The sequence below is a fragment of the Erigeron canadensis genome, chromosome 7 (genome assembly GCF_010389155.1).
Source record: "Erigeron canadensis isolate Cc75 chromosome 7, C_canadensis_v1, whole genome shotgun sequence".
NCBI classification, from domain to species: Eukaryota; Viridiplantae; Streptophyta; class Magnoliopsida; order Asterales; family Asteraceae; genus Erigeron; species Erigeron canadensis.
Genome location: NC_057767.1, coordinates 32,465,466 through 32,486,931, shown reverse-complemented (window position 1 = coordinate 32,486,931; position 21,466 = coordinate 32,465,466). Strand labels below are relative to the sequence as shown.

At 30.7% G+C, this 21,466-nt stretch overlaps 2 protein-coding genes across 2 annotated transcripts; one reads left to right on the top strand and one right to left on the bottom strand.

Moving 5' to 3' along the window:
* Positions 1-3,738: 3,738 nt before the first annotated feature.
* LOC122608231 (U-box domain-containing protein 9) lies at positions 3,739-6,171 on the top strand. Its single transcript, XM_043781319.1, has 2 exons — positions 3,739-4,325; positions 4,851-6,171. Exons 1-2 carry the CDS (start codon positions 4,008-4,010, stop codon positions 5,931-5,933), a joined length of 1,401 nt encoding a protein of 466 aa, XP_043637254.1. The 5' UTR covers positions 3,739-4,007; the 3' UTR covers positions 5,934-6,171.
* Positions 6,172-10,646: 4,475 nt separating this feature from the next.
* LOC122608545 (E3 ubiquitin-protein ligase CHIP-like) lies at positions 10,647-16,713 on the bottom strand. The gene is made up of 8 exons (XM_043781644.1): positions 16,496-16,713; positions 16,016-16,083; positions 15,389-15,452; positions 12,531-12,602; positions 12,320-12,453; positions 11,687-11,840; positions 11,488-11,598; positions 10,647-11,031 (listed from the first exon to the last, which is right to left on the bottom strand). Exons 1-8 carry the CDS (start codon positions 16,604-16,606, stop codon positions 10,906-10,908), a joined length of 840 nt encoding a protein of 279 aa, XP_043637579.1. The 5' UTR covers positions 16,607-16,713; the 3' UTR covers positions 10,647-10,905.
* Positions 16,714-21,466: the final 4,753 nt, after the last annotated feature.

Genomic DNA, 21,466 nt, shown 5'->3' with positions numbered 1-21,466 from the left:
GACTGCCCTCTAGAAATGGCAGTTTTCCAGATTTTTGCCTTGACACTTCTTGACTTGATTCTTGACTTTGCTTGACTTCTTAATGATCCATTTAACTTCAATTTGTCACCAAAGACCTGAAACACTTAAACAACATAAACACGCCCTAATCGTCTATTAACATTCACAAAACATGTTCGTTTTCGTATCTTAAATTAATACGGATTAGGCGTTTATCACTATCTCTCCCCTCTTTTTAACTTTTTACCTTTAAAATAGCCAAAATACCCTTAAGCTTTAACACATTTTCTAATCACACCCTAAATCTGCTCAAAATATCTCTAAAATATTTTCAACCATATTTATCCAAACTATCTTTACTTTATTGATTAAGTTAAATATTTACACCTAATATCTCTAAAAAAACTCTTAATAATATTATTTACAAAAGATACATTCTTTAACCATGTAATAACTACACTAAAATTTACATCAATTACTTTTAGATTAATAACCACATTGTTACCACCATCACCACTCATTGCCGCTACCGCCGCCGCATTGTGCGATTACCCATCTCGTATCTATATATATATATATATAGGGGGATGGGAATATATATATATACACCTCGTATGTATATATATATATAGGGGGGATGGGAATATAAGGCTGTTAGGTACCTAAGCTTAGATGTCAGACACTCACATATTAATTTTTAAAACCATAAAAATCATGGGGGTCCAGGCATTTATTCATTAAACAATAAAAAACTAAAATATTAGTATGTGAGGGGTTCCACACCTAAGCTTAGGTGTCGGACAACCTTATATTCCTTTTACCATATATATGGTAACACTCCGGTGAGAACACTTTTAAAATAAGAACAGTCTGAACACTTAAAAAACATCATTTTGATGCATTAAAATTCCATAAAACTAACATAGTGCATAACTAATTATTATTACTTAAGTGTTTAACAACACATTGATCCGTCAGAATTGAAAAAATCACGTTTTTTGTTTTGTGCATCCATCTTGGATGCATATTCATTAAAATGATACATCTAACAAAAAACATATTTTTTTCGATTTTGATGGATCAATGTATTGTTAAAGACTTACCTAATGATAATTAGTTTTGCACTATGTCAGTTTTATGGACTTTTAATGCATCAAAAATGTAGTTTTTAAGTGTTCTCATTTTAATTTTGTTCTCATTTGATAGTCACTATATATATGTATATATATATATATATATGTATATATAAATATATATAAACTTTAATTTAAAAAGGAGTAAATTACATGGCTGGGACCTAAAGTATACCCTAAATTACTCTTTTGATACAAACTTTTGAATTTCTACTCAGGCCATACCTAAACTTGTACTTTTCCACACTAATCATACCCATAGTTCCACTTTTCCACTCGGACCATACCTATCACTGACGGCCATCTATTTGGCCGTTAAGTCAAGCCACGTGTCATGCACGTGAGGTATAAAACACGTAATTTCATGTATACTTTAGGTATCATCTGTATAATTTATTCTTAAACTAATTGTTAAGAATTTTAAAGTTTTATTTATATTTATTTATTAAGTTGGGTAGATATGATATTTCGTATGAAAAAGTTATATATTTTTTTATGTTTTGTATTATTTTTTGAATAAATTTTTATTAAAAAGATACAAATAAGTTGTGAACATGTAAAAATAAAAACAAAAGATGATACAAATAGGTTGTATAAATGAAAAAACAAAAAATAAAAAATAGAAAACATTCTCATTATTTTCACCCATGTTTCATCGATAAAATAAATAATAATAATAATAATATTGCTAATAATAATAACAAATTGATAATAAAAACTTTATATGCATGATTGCATCAAAATAATAATAATAATAATAATAAAAGTTATTATTATTATTAAAGTTTCAATAAAAGTTGTTTTTTTAAAAATAATAATAATAATAATAATAAATATGAAAACTGTAGGAGGTTTTTTTGAGAGTTTTAAGTTTCATCTCAAATATGCATGTACTTTAGAAGTACACATATGATAGAATGTCATTTTAAAAAGACAAAAAAACCTTTCATTAAAAAATAAAAAATTTATATTTCTTCATAATAAATATATCTACCCAAGTTAATACATGAAAAAAAATTAATATAAAGAAAACTTTAAAATTTTAATAATTATTTTTATGGTAAATTACACGTATGATACCTCATGTATACATGAAATTACGTGTTTGATACCTCACGTGCACGACACATAGCTTGACTTAACGGCCAAATAGACAACCGTTAGAGATAAATATGGTCCGAGTGAAAAAGTGAAACTTTGGGTATGATCATTGTGGAAAAGTACAAGTTTAGGTATGATTCAAGTAAATATTCAAAAGTTTGTATCAAAATAATAATTTGAGGTATATTTTGAGTACCATCCGTAAATTTTACTCATTTAAAAAGACACACTTAGTAGTGAGGGTGTCGCAAGCAAGTTTAGTCTGTGTAACCCCATGCCAGCTGTACGGCCATGGATTTTCTTCTCGTGTAAAGTGGCCCACTTTTACTTCTACCCGGGCCCCACCCACATACTGTGGCCCATGTATATTTTTACTATGTTGAAATATATACCCCTTTTAAATCAAATAGTTCCATAGATTGTCCAAACGATGTATGTTCTTTTGTTGTTTTTTAAAAGTGAATCGTCATAAATCGGATAAGGTTGTTTTTGACTTTTCGTTTCTATAGGTTAATCGGCATATAAAAAATTAAGTAGAATTAGATCAGTTGAAAAACCCTTAATTATCTTTGAAAACACTTAATTGTCAAAGATTGAATCTCATCTTTTTATTAAAAACATTATTTTTTAGTTTAAAGTAGGATAAAAATTATCTAGGTTTCATATTCTTAATACTTCATGAAATACCAAACTATCAACGGTTATTACTGTTATTGTAGGTTAATTGTCAGATTAAAATGTTCATATAGAGCTATGTAATATCTTTTCTAAGATATATTCATAAAGTTAATTTGAGTTAAGGCCAGGTCTGGTGATAAATTGTCGTCAAGCAAACATTGAACTTGTATGTGTATTTTTTATCAATCTTGTGGTGATAAATCGTGGTTTAGTGATAGTACATTAAACTTGTGTGTATTGTTGCATAAAGTTATTTGTAATTCGTGGTCTTGGTATTCATTCATGTACTTGTTTTTGTGATAAAAAACAATGAGATGTCAACTATTATACATACACACTTTTGAATGATAGATAAGCAGCCTAATTTGGAAAGTCACCTTTAATCATGTGTGGTTGTCATGTCATCATGAAGTTAGTTGCATTTTCTAACATTGGTATTTATAATAATTTCAATTTTATGATTTTATCCAGCCAATAAATACCACTATTAAGTTAAAACAAAATTATTTACACCTAAGAAAACAAAAAGTAACTATCAATGTCATCTTTTACAGGTTTTGAGTCTTAAATATGGTATTTGACGGTGTATGAGGGAAGTTGAGATGTAGACAGTCTTACCCCTACCAAAGATAAAAAAGGACCTCTAGCCCTACTAGACACGAGGATCGAACTCATGACCTGGTTAAACTATTAAACTAAGATGTAAAAAATCAAAAGTTACATGGGTCAAGTTGTAACATTTAATAACTCAAAGGGACCAATACTTCAAGTACAAAATCTTCCACAACCAACCCCTATAAGCCTATAACACAACAACACTCTTTTTCCTCTCTGTCTCCCTCCCATAAAAAACACACACTTACTTCTATCGGTGGCTTCTTTAATTAATTTCTCTATAGAAAATTAAACCAACAGTTTCAAAATGAAGAAAACATCTTAAACACACACACACACACACACACACACACACCTTGTGTGTGTTCCTTAAACAAAACAAAAAACCAAACACATCATCAAATTCTAAGGTGGTTACATTCAAACTCATTTGAAATATATCATATGTAATAAATATATATATATATATATATATTTGTGATGGCAAAAAGTGGTGTATATGAAGGAGATCCAGTGACAAAAACCACCATGGAGTTAAAAAAGGAGTTACAAAAACTTGTAAAAGCAATTGTTGAAGATTCTTCATCATCATCATCTTCTATAGAAGATATCGATAAAGCTTATCAAACTTTGCAATCTTTAAAACAATTAAAAGAAGGAAATAAACAAAAATCCAACCATCTTCATAATAATAATAATAATGATGATGGTTCTTTTTTGGGTTCTTGTCCTCAAGAATTTCGGTGCCCACTTTCTAAAGAACTCATGAGAGACCCTGTTATTCTCTCTACTGGTCAGGTAGTTTTTCATTTCATTTTATAATATTATATTATATATATAATATTTAGAACGAAAGTAATTTCATATCATTTCTTGTTTTTTAGTGTTTGTTACTACTTTTTTCTTTTGTGTGAAAATTTTGACTAGCTGTGGTCGACATTATATTTATTGTGTATGTTACGACATTTATTATTATTATATATGAAAGATGACCCACTAATAGAAGTTGTGTGTTTAAGTATCATTTGATATAATGGTATTGTTGTGTTGATGTTTAAGTTTTTTTTTTAAAAAAGGACCACGTATGTTTTTTTTTTATATATCGAAATGACCCATTAATATTGATAAGTTGTGTGTTCAAGTCTCACTCGGTATAATAATGCATGTTATTTTTTATTGATATTTGTCTTTTAGAAAAAAGTTACTATTTGTTGAAGTGATTAGAATGAGGAGTTGATTATGTGAAATATATATATATATATATATATATCAATGATAATTGTAACATGGTTATATAATTATATTGGTTGTAATAATTTGCAGACATATGATAGGCCTTTTATACAAAAATGGTTAAAAGCAGGGAACAGGGTATGTCCCAAAACACAACAAGTTCTATCACATACTATTTTGACCCCCAATTATTTGGTTAGAGATTTGATAACACAATGGTGTAAGAATCGCGGCGTTCAGTTTCCTGGCCCGTTACAGTATTCTGATCAAGACGGGCTAACAGAAGCTGACCGTGATCTTTTCCTATCGCTTTTAAAGAAAATGTCGTCCACCCAGCCTGAGCAGAAAGAGGCTGCTAGGACTTTACGGTCGTTGACAAAGAGAATGCCTTCTTTTCGGGCTTTGTTTGGTGAATCACTTGAAGCAATACCGCAGTTGCTAACCCCGTTATGCCAATGCAAGTGGAGTGATATTCACCCTGATCTTCAAGAGGATTTAGTCACGACGCTTTTGAATTTGTCTATTCATGATAATAACAAGAAACTTGTGGCAGAGACGCCGATGGTTATGCCTTTGTTATTAGACGCGTTAAGATTTGGGACTATTGCGACTAGGACCAATTCGGCTGCAACCCTTTTCACTTTATCGGCTCTTGACTCTAATAAGTCATTGATTGGAAAAGCCGGTGCTTTGAAACCTCTTATTGATCTTTTAAACGAAGGACATTCATTGGCAATGAAAGATGTTGCTTCTGCAATCTTTAATTTGTGTATCACTCATGAAAATAAAGCAAGAGCCGTAAGGGATGGTGCAGTGAGAGCACTTTTGAGCAAGATTAAGAACAGGGTTCATGTCGACGAGTTATTGTCTATTCTGGCCATGCTTTCAAGCAACCAAAAGGCCGTTGAGGAAATGGGAGACTTAGGGGTGGTTTCTTGCTTGCTTTCTTTAATAAAGGAGACAAATTGTGCGCGGAACAAAGAGAATTGCATTGCTGTTCTGTACACCATTTGTTACTATGATCGGACGAAATGGAAGGAAATGAGGGAAGAAGAGAGTACTTATGGCACTTTGTCTCAAGTTGCTCAAAACGGCACTTCAAGGGCTAAACGAAAAGCCAGTGGCATTCTCGATAGGCTCAACCGAGCCACAAACCTTACACATACCGCATGAGCTTCAACCCGGTTCTCAAAACAATAAAACAAAAATCTGTATATTCTACATCTCCTATATCTTTACAAGCAATCTTGGTCAGGTTCTGAGTTATAGTTAACTTTGTTCTGTTTTGTTTTCCAACCTCAATTTTGTAAATTCTTGTCCTAAAGTTTGAGCTTATAGGCTTATAGCCATTGTGAATAATTACTTCTCCTATATATTATATCTATCTATATGATTTTATTCTCTGTTTTAATACTATTTTCAATAAATTCTGCACATGACTACATGAGTGTTATGTTCATGCTCTTAAATTATTCACTAGCAATCAAGTCAACCAAGTTCATATTTGCTGTATTAGTTTTTGTCCATTAATTTTGCACATGGGTTATGTATAACATAGCTTAAAACTCACTTGAAATATCACATGTTGTGTCTAAATTCTAAGAAAATTATTTTCTTGAATTATTTTAGACCCCAAGTTGATAAAGACTTTTTTAGGTTCAAGTTTCCATACATGGTGGAGATAGATATTTGAACGTTAGCTGGAAATGGTTACTTTGGATTTTCATGGGGCATGGAATAAGAATCCAAAATTGTTGGTGTTACCACTTGGAATATTTATAAGTATTCTACCAAAAAAAAATTTTTGTTAGTCTTATTTTGTGGCGCTTTAGACCTAACTGATCTTTCTCAAAAAATAGTCGATAAGTACATACAACAACAATAATAACTATATCCAATCCTGATATGAACGGGAAATCACTCTATAAGAATATTATTGAAATTATTGATGGATTTAGTCGATAAGAAAATACAACAGCAACAACAACTATATCCAATCCTGACATGAACCGGAAATCACTCAATAAGAATATTATTGAAATTATTGATGGATGGTCGATAAAAAAAAATACAACACTAACAACAATATCTAATCGTGATATGAACGGGGAATCACTCTATAAGAATATTTATTGAAATTATTGATGGATAAAAAGTGAGGTAAATTAATGGATCGATGAGAATAAAAATAGGAAGAATATGCCCATAATCAATGGGGGGTGTTGTGCCCTTTTGTTGAGAGATCTATCTATCTATCAATCCAAGATGCCACCCATTCTTTTTGTGAAAGTCTTCATTGAAAACAGTTGGTAACCCCATGACCTTTTATTCTGTCACTACCATATTACGCGGTTATGGGTATAATGTGCATTCATTACTTCACACTTTTCATGCTTTCATTTTCATTAATGAACCTCTAAATTAAATGATCATAAGCAACTCTTTGTGCTTTCTAACCACAATACAAGTTATTCTCTTCGAAAGAAAAAACATTGCTATGTTTATTTTACACAATTCATAATGTGATAAACTCTTTCATTTTTGTCAAATTCCCTCGTTCCATTTTTATTGTCCACCTTACTATTTTCGTTTGTCGTGAATATTATGGGACTAGGAGTACATTTTTTTAACGTTAGTATCATATCAATCAAAAACCAATGAGCAAGACATTAGATGATTGAAATATACAAAAAATAAACACAATTTGATTCTTGTCAGGACTTTAACTGCAAAAATCGTAAAAGAGATTAAAAAAGATGTTTGATATTACGAAATGCTATGCATTTTGAACGAATATTATGATGTTTCATGTTGGTACCATGCTATTTTGTCAGTGTTTTGATATCCACACAACCACTCACCCACTATCATGATCAAAGAAGAAGAGAGGTTCTTGCTTGATTTTGACTCTGCAAAATGTAGCTTGAATGAGCAAATAGGACAACAAGATTTGTTGAGGCCGTAAGTGGAAAAGGATGATAGAGTGTAAATAGAAGTAGAAAGAGCATCTTATTCTTACAAAACTTATTTTAAACCAATAGTGGTCCAAAATCTCATGAATCATAATGGAAGTTGTGTTAAAAGTTTAAAACAAACATATTTAATAAAAAGAAAAGTTATTGTTGCTTGCTTAAAGCTTAACATCAACATTTATTGGTTCAACGAATGTACGCTAACTAATCACTTTTATACTCTTTTAGATAGAATCTATAAATCTTTAATTTGTTTATTATTGGTTATGTTTGTGGCAAGAATATAATTTAAAGAGTAAAAACGGAAATGATATGGATGATTTTTATGTTTATATCTATTTTGATGCATTATATATAATTTTTTGACACATTGTAAGAAATGTTATTATGCTTAAATTTGGTTCTTATTTGTATATGACTTCCTTTACCTTTGCAGAGTGTTAACATGTCACCATTTATAGTGACGTGACAACGTGTATGATTGTCACGTTATCCGAAAGGCTTATATAATGGTAGCTAACCAGATACATACTATTGCTATAAATCAAAACATTATTTACAATTTTACGTACAATGGAGGTCTTGCCAATTGAAAACCAATAATAGCTAAAAGTGTGAAATTTATTACATTCTCGTACACTTGACTCAAATATTACCCACGATGCAATTTTTCCCCTTAAATAATGCAACCTTTAGTTATATGAATGAATAAGAAAAACAATAGGTTTATCAAATATGTATGATGTTTCTAAGCAGACAAAATAAGGAAATTCTATATATATTGAAGTGTATAAAAATGATGCCAAGCTTAAAATGTAAATTGTCGTGTTTATATTTAAATATGTAAACAAACAGGAGTTTATATTGGTTTTGATTTGATGCAGAGTGTTTTATCTAAAATTTGAAGATTCTTATTGGATATTTGTGGGTGGATTTATCTTCATTGGAGGAGAGTTGCTATTGTTTAATACAACTATTGACCAGCAAAAGAAATTAAATAATGTATCACTTGTTATTTTAACCCATGTACTAATCACCCTCTTTGTTAGTGAATCATCTTTCTAAATCAAACGTGTATGTCCCCTTCTTCTTTTCTTTCAATATGATAAGAGTGTTGCATTATTTATATTCATACTGTCAAACTATATAAAAAAAATGTATGGAAGCCTTCTGATATTACATACTGTTTTGATATCGTATACAACCTATGCAGGATAAGTCCTCATTTTCACACATAAATTACAAGATATAATTTTTCTACTTTCCTTTGATAAGTTTCTCCACTATCTTGGTAGCGCACACGACATACAACTTATAGGCCCACTTTCTTTCCATCTGTCAGCCTATGTGGTCACTGAGGTTTAACCCCATTGGTCCTACTAACAAACTAATAAGGAAACACTGATATTATGAATTTATTATCGATGTAGCAAAAAACTTTTGCCCCTCTAGTTTTTTCCTTATTCGATCATGAAGATTTATAATTGGATAAAGATTTATAAATCTCGAATGCGATCCTTAATCTTCATACAAAACATCTTAGACTATATAATGTATGTATGCAATTAAACTACCGAAGTTTTGTCACTAAAAATTAGTACAACACAACTAGCAAATGACTTTTGGTCCAAAAGATGACACACCATGTAGTATTTCTCCTTTGTTTAGAATTTTATATATTTGTTCAGTAAGGACCAACTAACAAATGGGTGAGGGGGACATTTCATATAATACTCTTTAATCATTGTAATTCTTCACATGGATACAAGGATAATGTGAGAGTATTGTGAGCAATACAAACAAAACTGTAAATTTACAGGGCATATGTTTCATCTTGTTTGTGTAAGTAGTAGCATCTCTAGGAATGCTCAAAAATCCAAAATCAAAACACCCAAAAGTGTCAGTAAAAGCTTGGGAATGGATGATTAACGAGAATCTACATTGGTTTATGGTACTTAAAACAGATTAAAGTAAATTAAACTAGAAAAAGAGAGCCCACTTCCCCAATAAAATGACTCTTTTCAAGAATATATGCAAATTTTGGTCTATGGTAACAAGTCACAATGCATTGGATGGAAAAGTAGCAAAGCATTAATAGCATTTTGTGATTCGTGTTATGTGTAGCTTTTTCTAATTAAATACATGCAAGTTTTGTACAGATTCCTGCTTCAATGTTCGTTTGTAAAGGTGTCTTAATGGGTAGGATTATAGGAATGCCATTGGCTGAAGAGTGAAAAATAAGTTTGAATTAAAAAGTCATTTTCAATATGGCCAAAAACATTCAAGTTAGTTATCTTCAAGATGGCCTCTAGCGGTTACACACTAACACGGTATAAAATTCTTGTAAGAGATCCAGCTTTAAACCGACATCTTATATTGACCCAGTAACCTTATGGGTTATTATTTATTTAGAAAATCAACATATTTGAGACCTAAGGCAAAATAAAACAACAGTTTATTACAAGGATCAAAGTTTCCCTTCCTAGTTATTTACTTACTTTTCTGCTCTCTAAGCTGCATACAAAGAAAGCATATAAGATTTAGATTTTTTAGTAAAAAAGACTGGCTATGTACAAAATTTACCGATACGGACATTATGCATCAACCACAAAAGTCTCTATATTTCATAAGGCATCTGGTTCTCTTCTTTAAATGAAGAATATAAAAGATGCCCTTTCAAGGCATTTGTATCCACTTATGCAATATACTTGATAAAATCCAAAATAATTTCATGACACATAGTCCCATAGGAACATAAAATAACAAATGAATACAGCTTAGCTTTCATGACACATTGTCCCATAATCAGAAGCTTTGTTTAGAAAGACATTCAAGAAACTACCACCATTGCTTCCGTCCATCAGGTGTAAGAAAAAGAGTATCCGCGGTCGATATAAATATAACTAAGAAAAAATAAGGGCAACGAAAAAGGAGGATCCATAAGAAAGCTTTCACTATTTCTGTACAATTATGAGAGCCATATATTTTGCAATATTAGCATATAACAAAAGGACTATCTTAGATTCTAAAGTTTGACTGTACAATTTGAGGAGAGCAGAATTACATGAGATGAATACATCAAAATTTGACAAATTCATAGGCGCATAAGCAAAACAGAGAATAAAGCCTCTATATATGATCTCACATCTTTCAGTCTATATATGTCACATCTTTCAGTCCATCCTGTAAGCCCAGCCATGGTTTTCTAGAAATGCCTGAACTGCTTCTTTCATTGCCAAGTTTTGGACCAACTGTGATGGATAAAGAGGTTGTCGCGTAATAGGATCAAAGTTGCCTACCTGTCAGATGGTTTTAGTGATAGACAAATGAGAAACACAACATTCAAGAAATAATTTCACCACCTCTACAAAGAAGTAAAGAGCAATTTTAAGCAACCAACTTATGTTCACTCTAGAAAAAAAAAACAAACATGAATGCTCTAAAAATTCAATTGAACGTAATATCCCACATTTACCTTAAACGAAAAAAAATCATTCTAGTCGGACTAATTTTGGAAATGGGTTCCTTAGAAAGAAAATCTTGATAGTTTTTCGGCTTCGAATATGATCGAAGTTGATTACCCTCAACACAATCTAAAGTTCAAAACATGGGTATTCTAAAACTAATTTCTGGCTTACCAGTTCACAAAAACTTGTACATTACTTTATAAGGATTATATATTTGAAGTTGATAAGCGATGTATATGGTATAAAATACAGAATAACAAGTAGAGAAAAGTGAAAAACAAGATAAACCTTGCTGAGATGATCAAGAATGGTTGCCCTCTCATATGTAAAACCACTTGGAGCAATGACAGGATCACGGAATATATCAAGGGTAATCTTGCAGCATAGGTAATCTGGCACCTGAAATTACATTCACCTATGGAATTAAAAACATGAATTATGTTATAGTGAGTTTTAACATCGGAGATCGGAGAAAAAGAAAATTCACCTCTGTTGGTGTGTCAGAATCAGCAGCTTTGCTAAATACTGAATTCAAAGCTTCTAACTGTTCTGAAGTAGAATCTGTAATTTCATCAGTAAATCCTTCAACTTGAGTGACATCACGCGAATGTTTTTCTTTAAGAGCTATCTCACAACTTTGTCTACGACACAGAGAGAGAATGCCAATTGTAATGAAAGACAGGAAGATAAAACAAACACTACCTAAGATCCAATGCTTACATGCTTAGGTGGTTGTTTGGATGAGCCTTTTCAAAGTGATTTGCGATATTGAGTGATCAAAACTAGATAACTATTTGTAATAAAACGAGTTGCAGCAAGTAGTGATAAGACAGGCTTCTAACAATTGAAGTTGTAAATATCATTTCATCAGGTTTTGCTAGTTTTTGATTATTTATATCAATAAACAAAGAGACAAATGGGATCCTTTCTTAAAAAGATGGAGAAGATCCCACGTATTAACTTAAAGATCTTACCTGTTTAGAATCAGTTTTATTACAACTCGTATGAAAATGATTAGATAACTAAAAGCATGATTTTTTTATCCAAGACTTCAGATAATTTCCAATAATTAGATAATGGATTTTATAATGCACATCTGAACAGTCTTTTTAATACATACTTGAGATTTTGCAAATCCCAAGCTCGTTTAGTGGAATCGCGCTCCCATTTTTGATATTTTGCTTTGGCAAGCTCCTGCCATATTTCCTCCACCATATAACTAGGAGGATTTTCTGCTCTACCAAGATCGAAAGACTACAAAAAGTTGTCAAAACTTTAATTAATACACGAATTGCAAAACGAAAATGATAAGTGAACTTCAGTCTTCATACCCTTTCCAATTCTTTTATTCCTTCAGAATATTTTTCCCTTTGTAATAGAGCAAGCCCTAGCATATAATGACCCTGCAATTCAAAGGTATACCACCATATTATGTATAATACTTAGAAGTTAGAAAGGAAATACTCGTTATAACGAGCATATAAGTTCACTTATCAGTATATAATCAATTGAAACTCCACTATCTATTAGGCCTACTAAAGGGGGGATAATAATGATAGTATTTACTCTATAAGAAAGTTTACAATGCATGTATGTCTACCCAAATAGAGAAGAAGTAAACAGAAGAAGATAGAACACGTGTCAATTCTGAATCATTGTGTGAAAGAGATGGCAACTTTAAGCCTAAACTCAATATGTTAAAAGAGCATGGTCATTTCTAACAATAACGATAAAACTTCATATGATGTATCATAAGGTATAAGTCATGGAACATCCAGTTTTTAAACCTCCGGAGATATATCATGTTGTTCACAGCCTAATGCAAGTTCATAAAAGCACCTAGTGAACGTAGACACAAGTTGTAAACTGGTTGATCAATGTTCATCAATGATCACTGACCATAATACAGCAGAAGGGGTGTTCATGCAGGTTCTTAACCTAGTTTAATTGAAATGATATTGGTTCTCTTAATCATAATTATGTGAAGAAAGAAACTTGACTCAGAGAAAAGAAGTCCTATACATGATATTACCAACAATGGCAAGCTATAATATGTGATCTTCTATATACAGAAAAGGAGCACATTCAATTAATAAATTTGCAATGGTCAATTCAACAATAGATTGCACTGAGAACGGAACAAAAGGGTCAAGGAAAAGTAAAGACTATCATGGTCAACATAGGAAAGTTAGCGATAATGCACAGTTCTATGCTTAAGAGGGTGAAATTTTGCATGTTAATTTAGCTATTCCAAACTCCCTTATTTCCTTGTCTATTACTTGCCATAAAATTCCCACATCTACCTATTCTCCCTATCTCTTACACACTGAGCGATACAACTTACATCTTTTCCTCATTACCACACATCTATCTTTTCTCTCAATCCTCACACACCGAGCAAAGCTTAGATAGCATTTAGCCTCCAGTCACTGGTTAGTGCCCAATGGATGAAAGGCCTTCTTTGTCCTCCAACATTTTATTTCACCCTCTAAGCTTTAAACAAGTTTCTCCTTGTTTCTTTAATGGCAAAATTCATGCACACAGGCTTTTTCTTCCACCCTCTAAGCATCAGGTCTAGGCTTTCTCTCATTTGAGCTTCATTCACCATCTTTTCTTGACTTTTCCTGTAACCCCATAGTAATGAGCCTTGTTCCCATATATCTAGTTTTCTTTTTTTTGAAGTTTGACTGACTGAGCTTTAATGTCGGAGCTGATAAGACAGCACGTACATATGTACAATTTCCATACACAATTGAGAGCAACTCTCGGTTGGACACAATTAGGTTTGAAACCCCTATTTCATTAACTGAATCACATATGATTAAATGATACAATACTCTGACGATATATATAAGATTCTTCACCGCCTAGATCTGTCTGGCCAAATAGAGTGTTGACACGTCATGCCTTCGTAATTAACTTTGACGCTTGACTTAAATGATTTGACCAAGTGGTTACTCTACCTAATCAGGGAATATCGCTAGTCAACGCAGATTTTTCCTCATGCTTCCTCGGTATTTATTGACGTTTGAAGCAATTTTGGCCTTTTCTCAGATCCTATGTTTCTTCGTCCTGGTTCAACTACACTGTAAAATAACTCATTCATTAATAATGTGACTCACGATTTTTACAATCTCTATCAATGTCTCTTTTAGTCTTCTTGGCATAACATATCTTCTTTGGGATGTACATGTTGAGCTTGAATATTCCAACCAAGCATTGGCAGCCCTAAAGGTAAGTGGTTTCCTTCCTTTTTTTGTGCCAATATTTTGCGATATTCCACCCCTTCTTGGTTGTCAAAATGACACGGTGTTGGTGTTGAATAGGTTACAAAGTCAATCCAAAATATCCTTATTTGGTTTCTTAAACTAGTTGTCATGGTTTCAATCTTAGTAAACTATAGTCATAGTCAATACCCTCTCTACGTAGTTGTCGTAATAAAATTTCCTGTGATCAGATGGTTTTAATGGAGTCTCATGCATGCTAGTTTTCAAGGGATGTTTAAGGTCCATTTTGTTAATAGCTTTTACTTTCTTATTTTATATAGCTTTTCAATCGATTGTATCTAGTTTCCAATGGTTCGACAAATATAAGTGTTTGTTAAGGTTTTTTGCTTTTGTACATCAGTAATCAAACTATTTATCAGCCCTCGCTATAGATCCAGTTCATAAAATTTGTCATAGACGTTTAAGATTTAAGAATTATCTGGTTTTATTAATAGATTGGAAAAACAACATATTTTCACATGTCTAAACTAATCCTAAAAAGTATGCAGCAAAACTAAAGAAGCCAAGTTTAGAGTAGTTACCACTTTATTAATGATTTGTAGACAGCAACACGGTATTGTTAACATAACAACATGTTCAAATCAGAAATTGTTACATGTTTGATTTGTTTTTGTTTTTTTTTTTTGACATAATGCAGCTTGATTAAACGAGCCAACTTCCATTAAATGTTATCATTTTTCAGTATTTGCTGCTACTCATTTTTGACATAATCATCTCTTTTATTCTCATGTATTGCCATTAATGTACCTTTAGGCTTTGAGCCATACAAAGATGCTTAAGCGACAATAAAATGATTTTAATGTTAAAATCTAAAAAAGTATGATAGAGTTTAATGCTATAATAACAAAGAGATACAGGTAGATACGGAAGATACGCAAAATATAGTATTTGGTGATACAGACCTTGACAGAATGATGATCAAGCTGGATAGCCTTCCGACAGTCCTCCTCAACTTTTGTCCATTCACTACATAAGAAAGACACTTAAAACGACAATGCTAGAAGTTTACAGCTAGGCATATCAATCACCACCCAAGCTGATGGATATCCGCCCGATCTAATATACTATTAGCGGATATGGATGAACTATATAAATGCATATATGGATATTGACTATAGCAGATTAGTATTTAGTTTTTCTATAATCTACCAAAATTCAAATAACTTCCAATCGAGTTTCCCGCGTATTAGTTCAACTGTAGTTAACACTAACTAATAAATTCAGCAACAATGTTTAAATTCGATAAAAATGTTCCCCTTTCTTTATAATTTAATGTCTGACTTGTACTTGTATACGTCGCAAATTCCTTTTAGAGATGGTATTTTCTTTAGAGAAACTGTTTTCACACCATATCGCAATTGCAGAACATCCAAAACTCATTCAACTCGACAAGGAAAGCTACATTTTTATGTCAAAATTGTCATACATTTAACAACCAAATTCTAAATAAAATATTAGTTTGACCACTTCATATTGTAAGAAACAAAACCCTAATAGCATACAATGAGTTCAATTCGGTTATTATATACCTGCGTTTGCGATAACATACAGCGCGATTCGTATAATAGATTGCAACATTAGAGCACAAAGTGATTGCCTGAAATTTTAAAATACAAAAAATCCCAGTTAGACATTTCATCAAACACCTTATGATCATTATAATATAAAAATCTACATTTTAAAAAAAATAAAATTACAATTTTTTTAACATTTCATCAAACCATTTATGATCATTAATAGCAACCCAGATTTTATTTTAAAAATCTTGTAAGAAAATTCTAAAATTCCATTTAAACATTAATTAAAACCTAATTTTACTAAAAATGGTAAAGAAAACCCATTTAGACATTTCATCAAACAACTTATGATCAGTAATAAAAATTCAAACTTTACTTAAAAATAATTTAAAAAAAAAAAAAAAAACCCATTTAGACATTTAATCAAACAACTATGCTAATTAACGTTTATTAAATATAAATAAATAAATTTAAAAAAAAAAAAAAAAAGACCTCAGTATAAGCATCAATGGCAGCACCAAATCTATTTTTCTTGAAATAAAGATTTCCATCTTGTTTAAGTTGTTCTGCTTGCATGCTTCCTGAATTTACTCCTTTCGCCATAATTCTTAACCAATTTTTATACAATTTTTTTTATTTGTTTATAAAATTTTTTAAAAGAATTTAAAAAAAAAAAAGAACTCAAATTCAGTTTCTCTCTCTAGAAGTTTTTTGAAAAGAATTGTGTAAGAAAAAGGATTTGTTTGTGGAAAGATGAAGCAAAGGGAAATAGTTGTACTTGAGATATAAGATAAAGTAACGGGTTGGTGATGGTTGTAGATGACAGACGAATGTGATTGGTGTGTTTTTTTGATTAGGATCTAGAAACTTCTGTTGTGGAAGAAAGTCAAAAATTAAAAAATAAAAATAAAAAAAGTAATGTGCATCTTTATGGTCAACTAGTATTTGGCATTGTAATGGAATTTCCATGTGGTTTACACATCATGGAAATTAATTATTTTTTTAGTTTTTTGAACTTTCAACCATAAGAAAATAATCATGAATCGTCTTTCGTTTTATTTATAAAGTCAAAATTATTGACCGGTTATATGAATTGAGTTAGATAACGTATTGTTTGTAAAGATCACAAATGAATGTTGAATTGCTAGCTAAGGATGTTGAATTGGTAAAGAAGGTTAAGACAAGTTAAATGAGTATTTTGCATATAGAAATTTTATGTGATTTAGTAATTTTGGATATCTTTATAAGTTATTTAGACATGATAAATGTTACTCAACTTAAAAACATAATTTGTTAACTCATGACTTGGAACGTTGTTCGACTCGTAAGAACTAATACATTTTTTTTATATACATTAGAGTATATAATATTGTATATAATTATATATATGTGATGTCTTTAGAACAAAATATAAGTTAATTATCTTAATACATTAACAAAATATTACATATTCAATAGTCTTGAGTCATAAACTTATAGTTTAGCTTCAAATTCGAATTAAAAAATGAAATAAAATACATATATAACATATAAAATAGTATACCAATACATATAATATTTATTATATAACCATAAGGGTTTAAATAACATTAAATATCAATGATATCATCATGTATATAGATATTTGAACTAATAAACCCCAGAGAAATCTTAGTCTAGGACCCCTTGTGGGGTAGCGTTGGTGGTTCGACTTGATGTTCTCCAACGTTTACAAGTACAAACACCAAAAGAGCATACGGGAAACTCTTTTGGAGGACATTTCATAGATTTACAATTATTATGCTTTTCACATTGTTTAAATACTGAACTTAAAGACTTGAAGTCCGTCTGACCTGTTAAAAAAAAAAACTATGTATAACTTAATTAAATGACATGAAAGTTATGTGTGTTTGTATATAAAACGTGTAAGTTATAAGGTTAATAGATGAATACGTGAATATATACGTGTGTGGCAGTGTGGGGTTATTTATGCTAAACAAAAGAATGATTTACCCAAAACAAAGATCAAAATGAGAATGAAGAAGGATGTTCGAGGGGATAGTTTGTTCATTCCGACGATGGTAAAATGTGATTGATTTACTTAAAAGTTGTAAGTGAAAATGATGCTTAATATATATATGAAAATTTTTTTTGTATTTGATTAAATGAATAATATTCTATACATTAATGTTTTTATTAAATTGTATTTGCTATGTTAAAAAAAATATCTTATCTTATCTTAATCTTAATCTTAATATATACTATAAGACAGTTGAACTAATGACTTATTAACCAATCAAATCGCTCAATTTCATCAAATTCACTTTCGCTTATATCATCATTTAGATTAACTATAAATTAAAAATCCTAATAATCATTATCCAAATATATTATTATATTAGTATTTATATTATTTTGTAGAAAAAATCTCCTTAATTTACCCTTTTTTATTTTCCATCAATAATTTACACTTTTTAGCCCTGAATACTTAATTTATATTTATTTTTAACCTCAACTTGAGAAAAAATTTTTAAAAATCTACAATTATTTAATTAGTTAAATTTTTTATCAATATATTAAATATTGTTTACGAAAAATTATTTCAAAACCTAATGACTTATTAACAAATATTAGATTAGATTTTATAAATTATAAATATTAATATATAGTTTAATATTTAAGACAATTTGAACTCTAGATACATATCCAAAGCATAATAACAGATGACGATATATAACATCTTTATCTTAAACACAATAGGAATCACAAAACATGAAACAGTCACAGAACAGAACACGATTTACAACACAGGGTTACTTGAATACTAAATCGAAGTCAATATTAACTCTATTCAAGATGCATTATATCTCTCAAATTAAAAAGGTACATATATATATATATATATATATATATATATATATATATATTTGTATATTAGGTTTGCGTATTAATGTTTAAAGTTACCATTGTCACTCAAATCAAGAAACCTAATTGTTATCAAAGAGTATAAAAACAATCTTAATTGTTATGTAATTATCATAGGAAAAGTGATTGAAAATAAACCTATGCGTGTTATGGGTCCGCATCATGATCACATACATATATTTGAATGTCAAATACATGATCAAAAGTATGTTTATATTTTAATTCTTAATTATCTTTCATAATAATATCACATTATGAGTACAACTGATTTCAAAAAGTTATATAATAGAGAAATTATTATAACATGTGCCTTGTCGAATGAACACGACAAACAATTTCATCAATATATCTCAGCTAATAATGACAGTGACGAACATATGATTATTGTACTACAACTTGCAAAGTGTAACACTTAAAATCTTATATCTTCAAAATTATAAATTTTATGACTTAAATATATGTAGATCTAATATTGATAATATCGTAAACCCCATGTTCAGTGTTGGATACGGGTCTAAAATCTAGTTGTATTCCAAAGTTAAACGTTTGTCATAAATTAGTTATGTACGTTTTGATTTTTTTTCCCTAAAAGGCTATAATAACGAAATAAGTACATGATCTTTTGACTTAATAAATTATTTAAATACTCCATACGTTCCATTTTAATTTTTTAAATTTGACTTGTTAAGTTTTTTACCTTCAATCTTGACCGTAAATATTTTTGTTTGCATTTTTATAACACTTGATATATAATATATGAATAGATTGAGTTTTAAACATACTTTTCATTGATATAATTTTTATCAACTAATATATAACACAAATAAAAATATTAACGGTCAAAGTTTAAAGTAAAAAACTTGAAATGTCAAACTAAGACATTTAAAATAGGATGGAGGGTAATTGTTTTACATAAATGATGAATCTCGTGTCTATACATAACTAGAATTATGTAACTATATTTTGACATATTTGACAATAATTATCCGGAGTGTAGTCACTGGCGAAACTCCTAGCTTTTTATCGCAATAATTATCCCCCTCTTTCAGAATTGAATTACTCGTACATCCTTTCGCTTTTCTTGGTTTTATTTATGAAAACATTTTAATATTTAGGGTAGAAACTAAACACTAACCATTTTACTCGAATCTAGTTATGTTGCAACACTATTAAGCTTGTATGGGAAATATTGGAAAGCGAGTTGTATTTTGCACATGAATCTGGTGATCAATATCAACTTTCTCCATATGCAAATGGAAGCTTTACAATATGTAATTCCAAAATACATTAACAAACCTTCAAAATCTTCAAATGCCACAACAATACTTCCATTCAAAACAATTGATTTATCATTGGCCTTTAGAAGAAGAAAGAAAACTGACATCTAAGGCCCTCTTTGTAGGAAGTGACTGATGAGATGTTGGCTTAGAGATTCAAGATCGAATTTTGATTCTTTGTAATTTCGGGCATTTACCTCTTAAGCATGTAGGCATATGTGTTATCACTTCTGTTCTGCATGAGTGCGGGGTTCCAACTTCCAACATAATAGCCTCCTTGGATGTCACTACTAGAGTTCGAAATCTTAACATTTAACATTTGCCGTTTAAAAAAAGAAAGAAAACTTTAAAACGTCAAATAATTTATACAAGCAAATATAGGTTTGTGCTAATGAACCAAAAGATTGTTGTATATAGAGATAAAAAAGAATTTGAGGTTTCAATGACTGATACAGTATTGAAAGGCGAAAGGAGTAACTATTATTTTTGGGCGCTGATATGTTTACGGATCTAGTACAAGGAAAAAACCAGTAAAAGACAACAATACCCTTTAATCATTATATCATTTATTCGTCTATTCAACAATCTTCGCAGTTGGATACTTGCTCCACCGTCGCCTCACATCTGCTCCTAAGATATCATATCCCCCCACACACATATGTATCATGTATGTGTGTCTATATATATATATATATAGAGAGAGAGAGAGAGAGAGACAGAGAGGAAAGTTATTTTTAGTACACGGGTTTGAAAAAGTACAAAGGTACAATGTATTTCCTTTTTTTTTCTTCCTTCTTCCTTCTATCTCCGACCACCACCATGATCCTCCGGCGAGACTTACACATGTGTAAGTACAAATTTTTTTAGGTAGATCACCCATCACCGGTCACCCCTATGACCTATCACCCATATTGAATTTAGAATAGTGGCATTTTTTCTATGACCTATCACCCTCAATGACCTATCACCCCCACCAACTTTGGTTTATGAATATCCTTAAGGGCGAAACCCGCTCCGAATGATAATTTTTATTCAACCTGTACTTACACATGTGTAAGTCTCGCCGAAGATGGACGCCATCGCCGGAGGATCATGGTGGTGGTCGGAGATTAAGATGGTGGTGGTCGGAGATGGAAGGAAGAATGAAGAAGGAGGAAATATCTTGTACTTTTGTACTTTTTCAAATCCTTGTACTACAAATAACCCACCCCTATATATATATATATATATATATATATATTGTGTATGATTATGAGATCGATCTGAAACATTGTGGGAACCA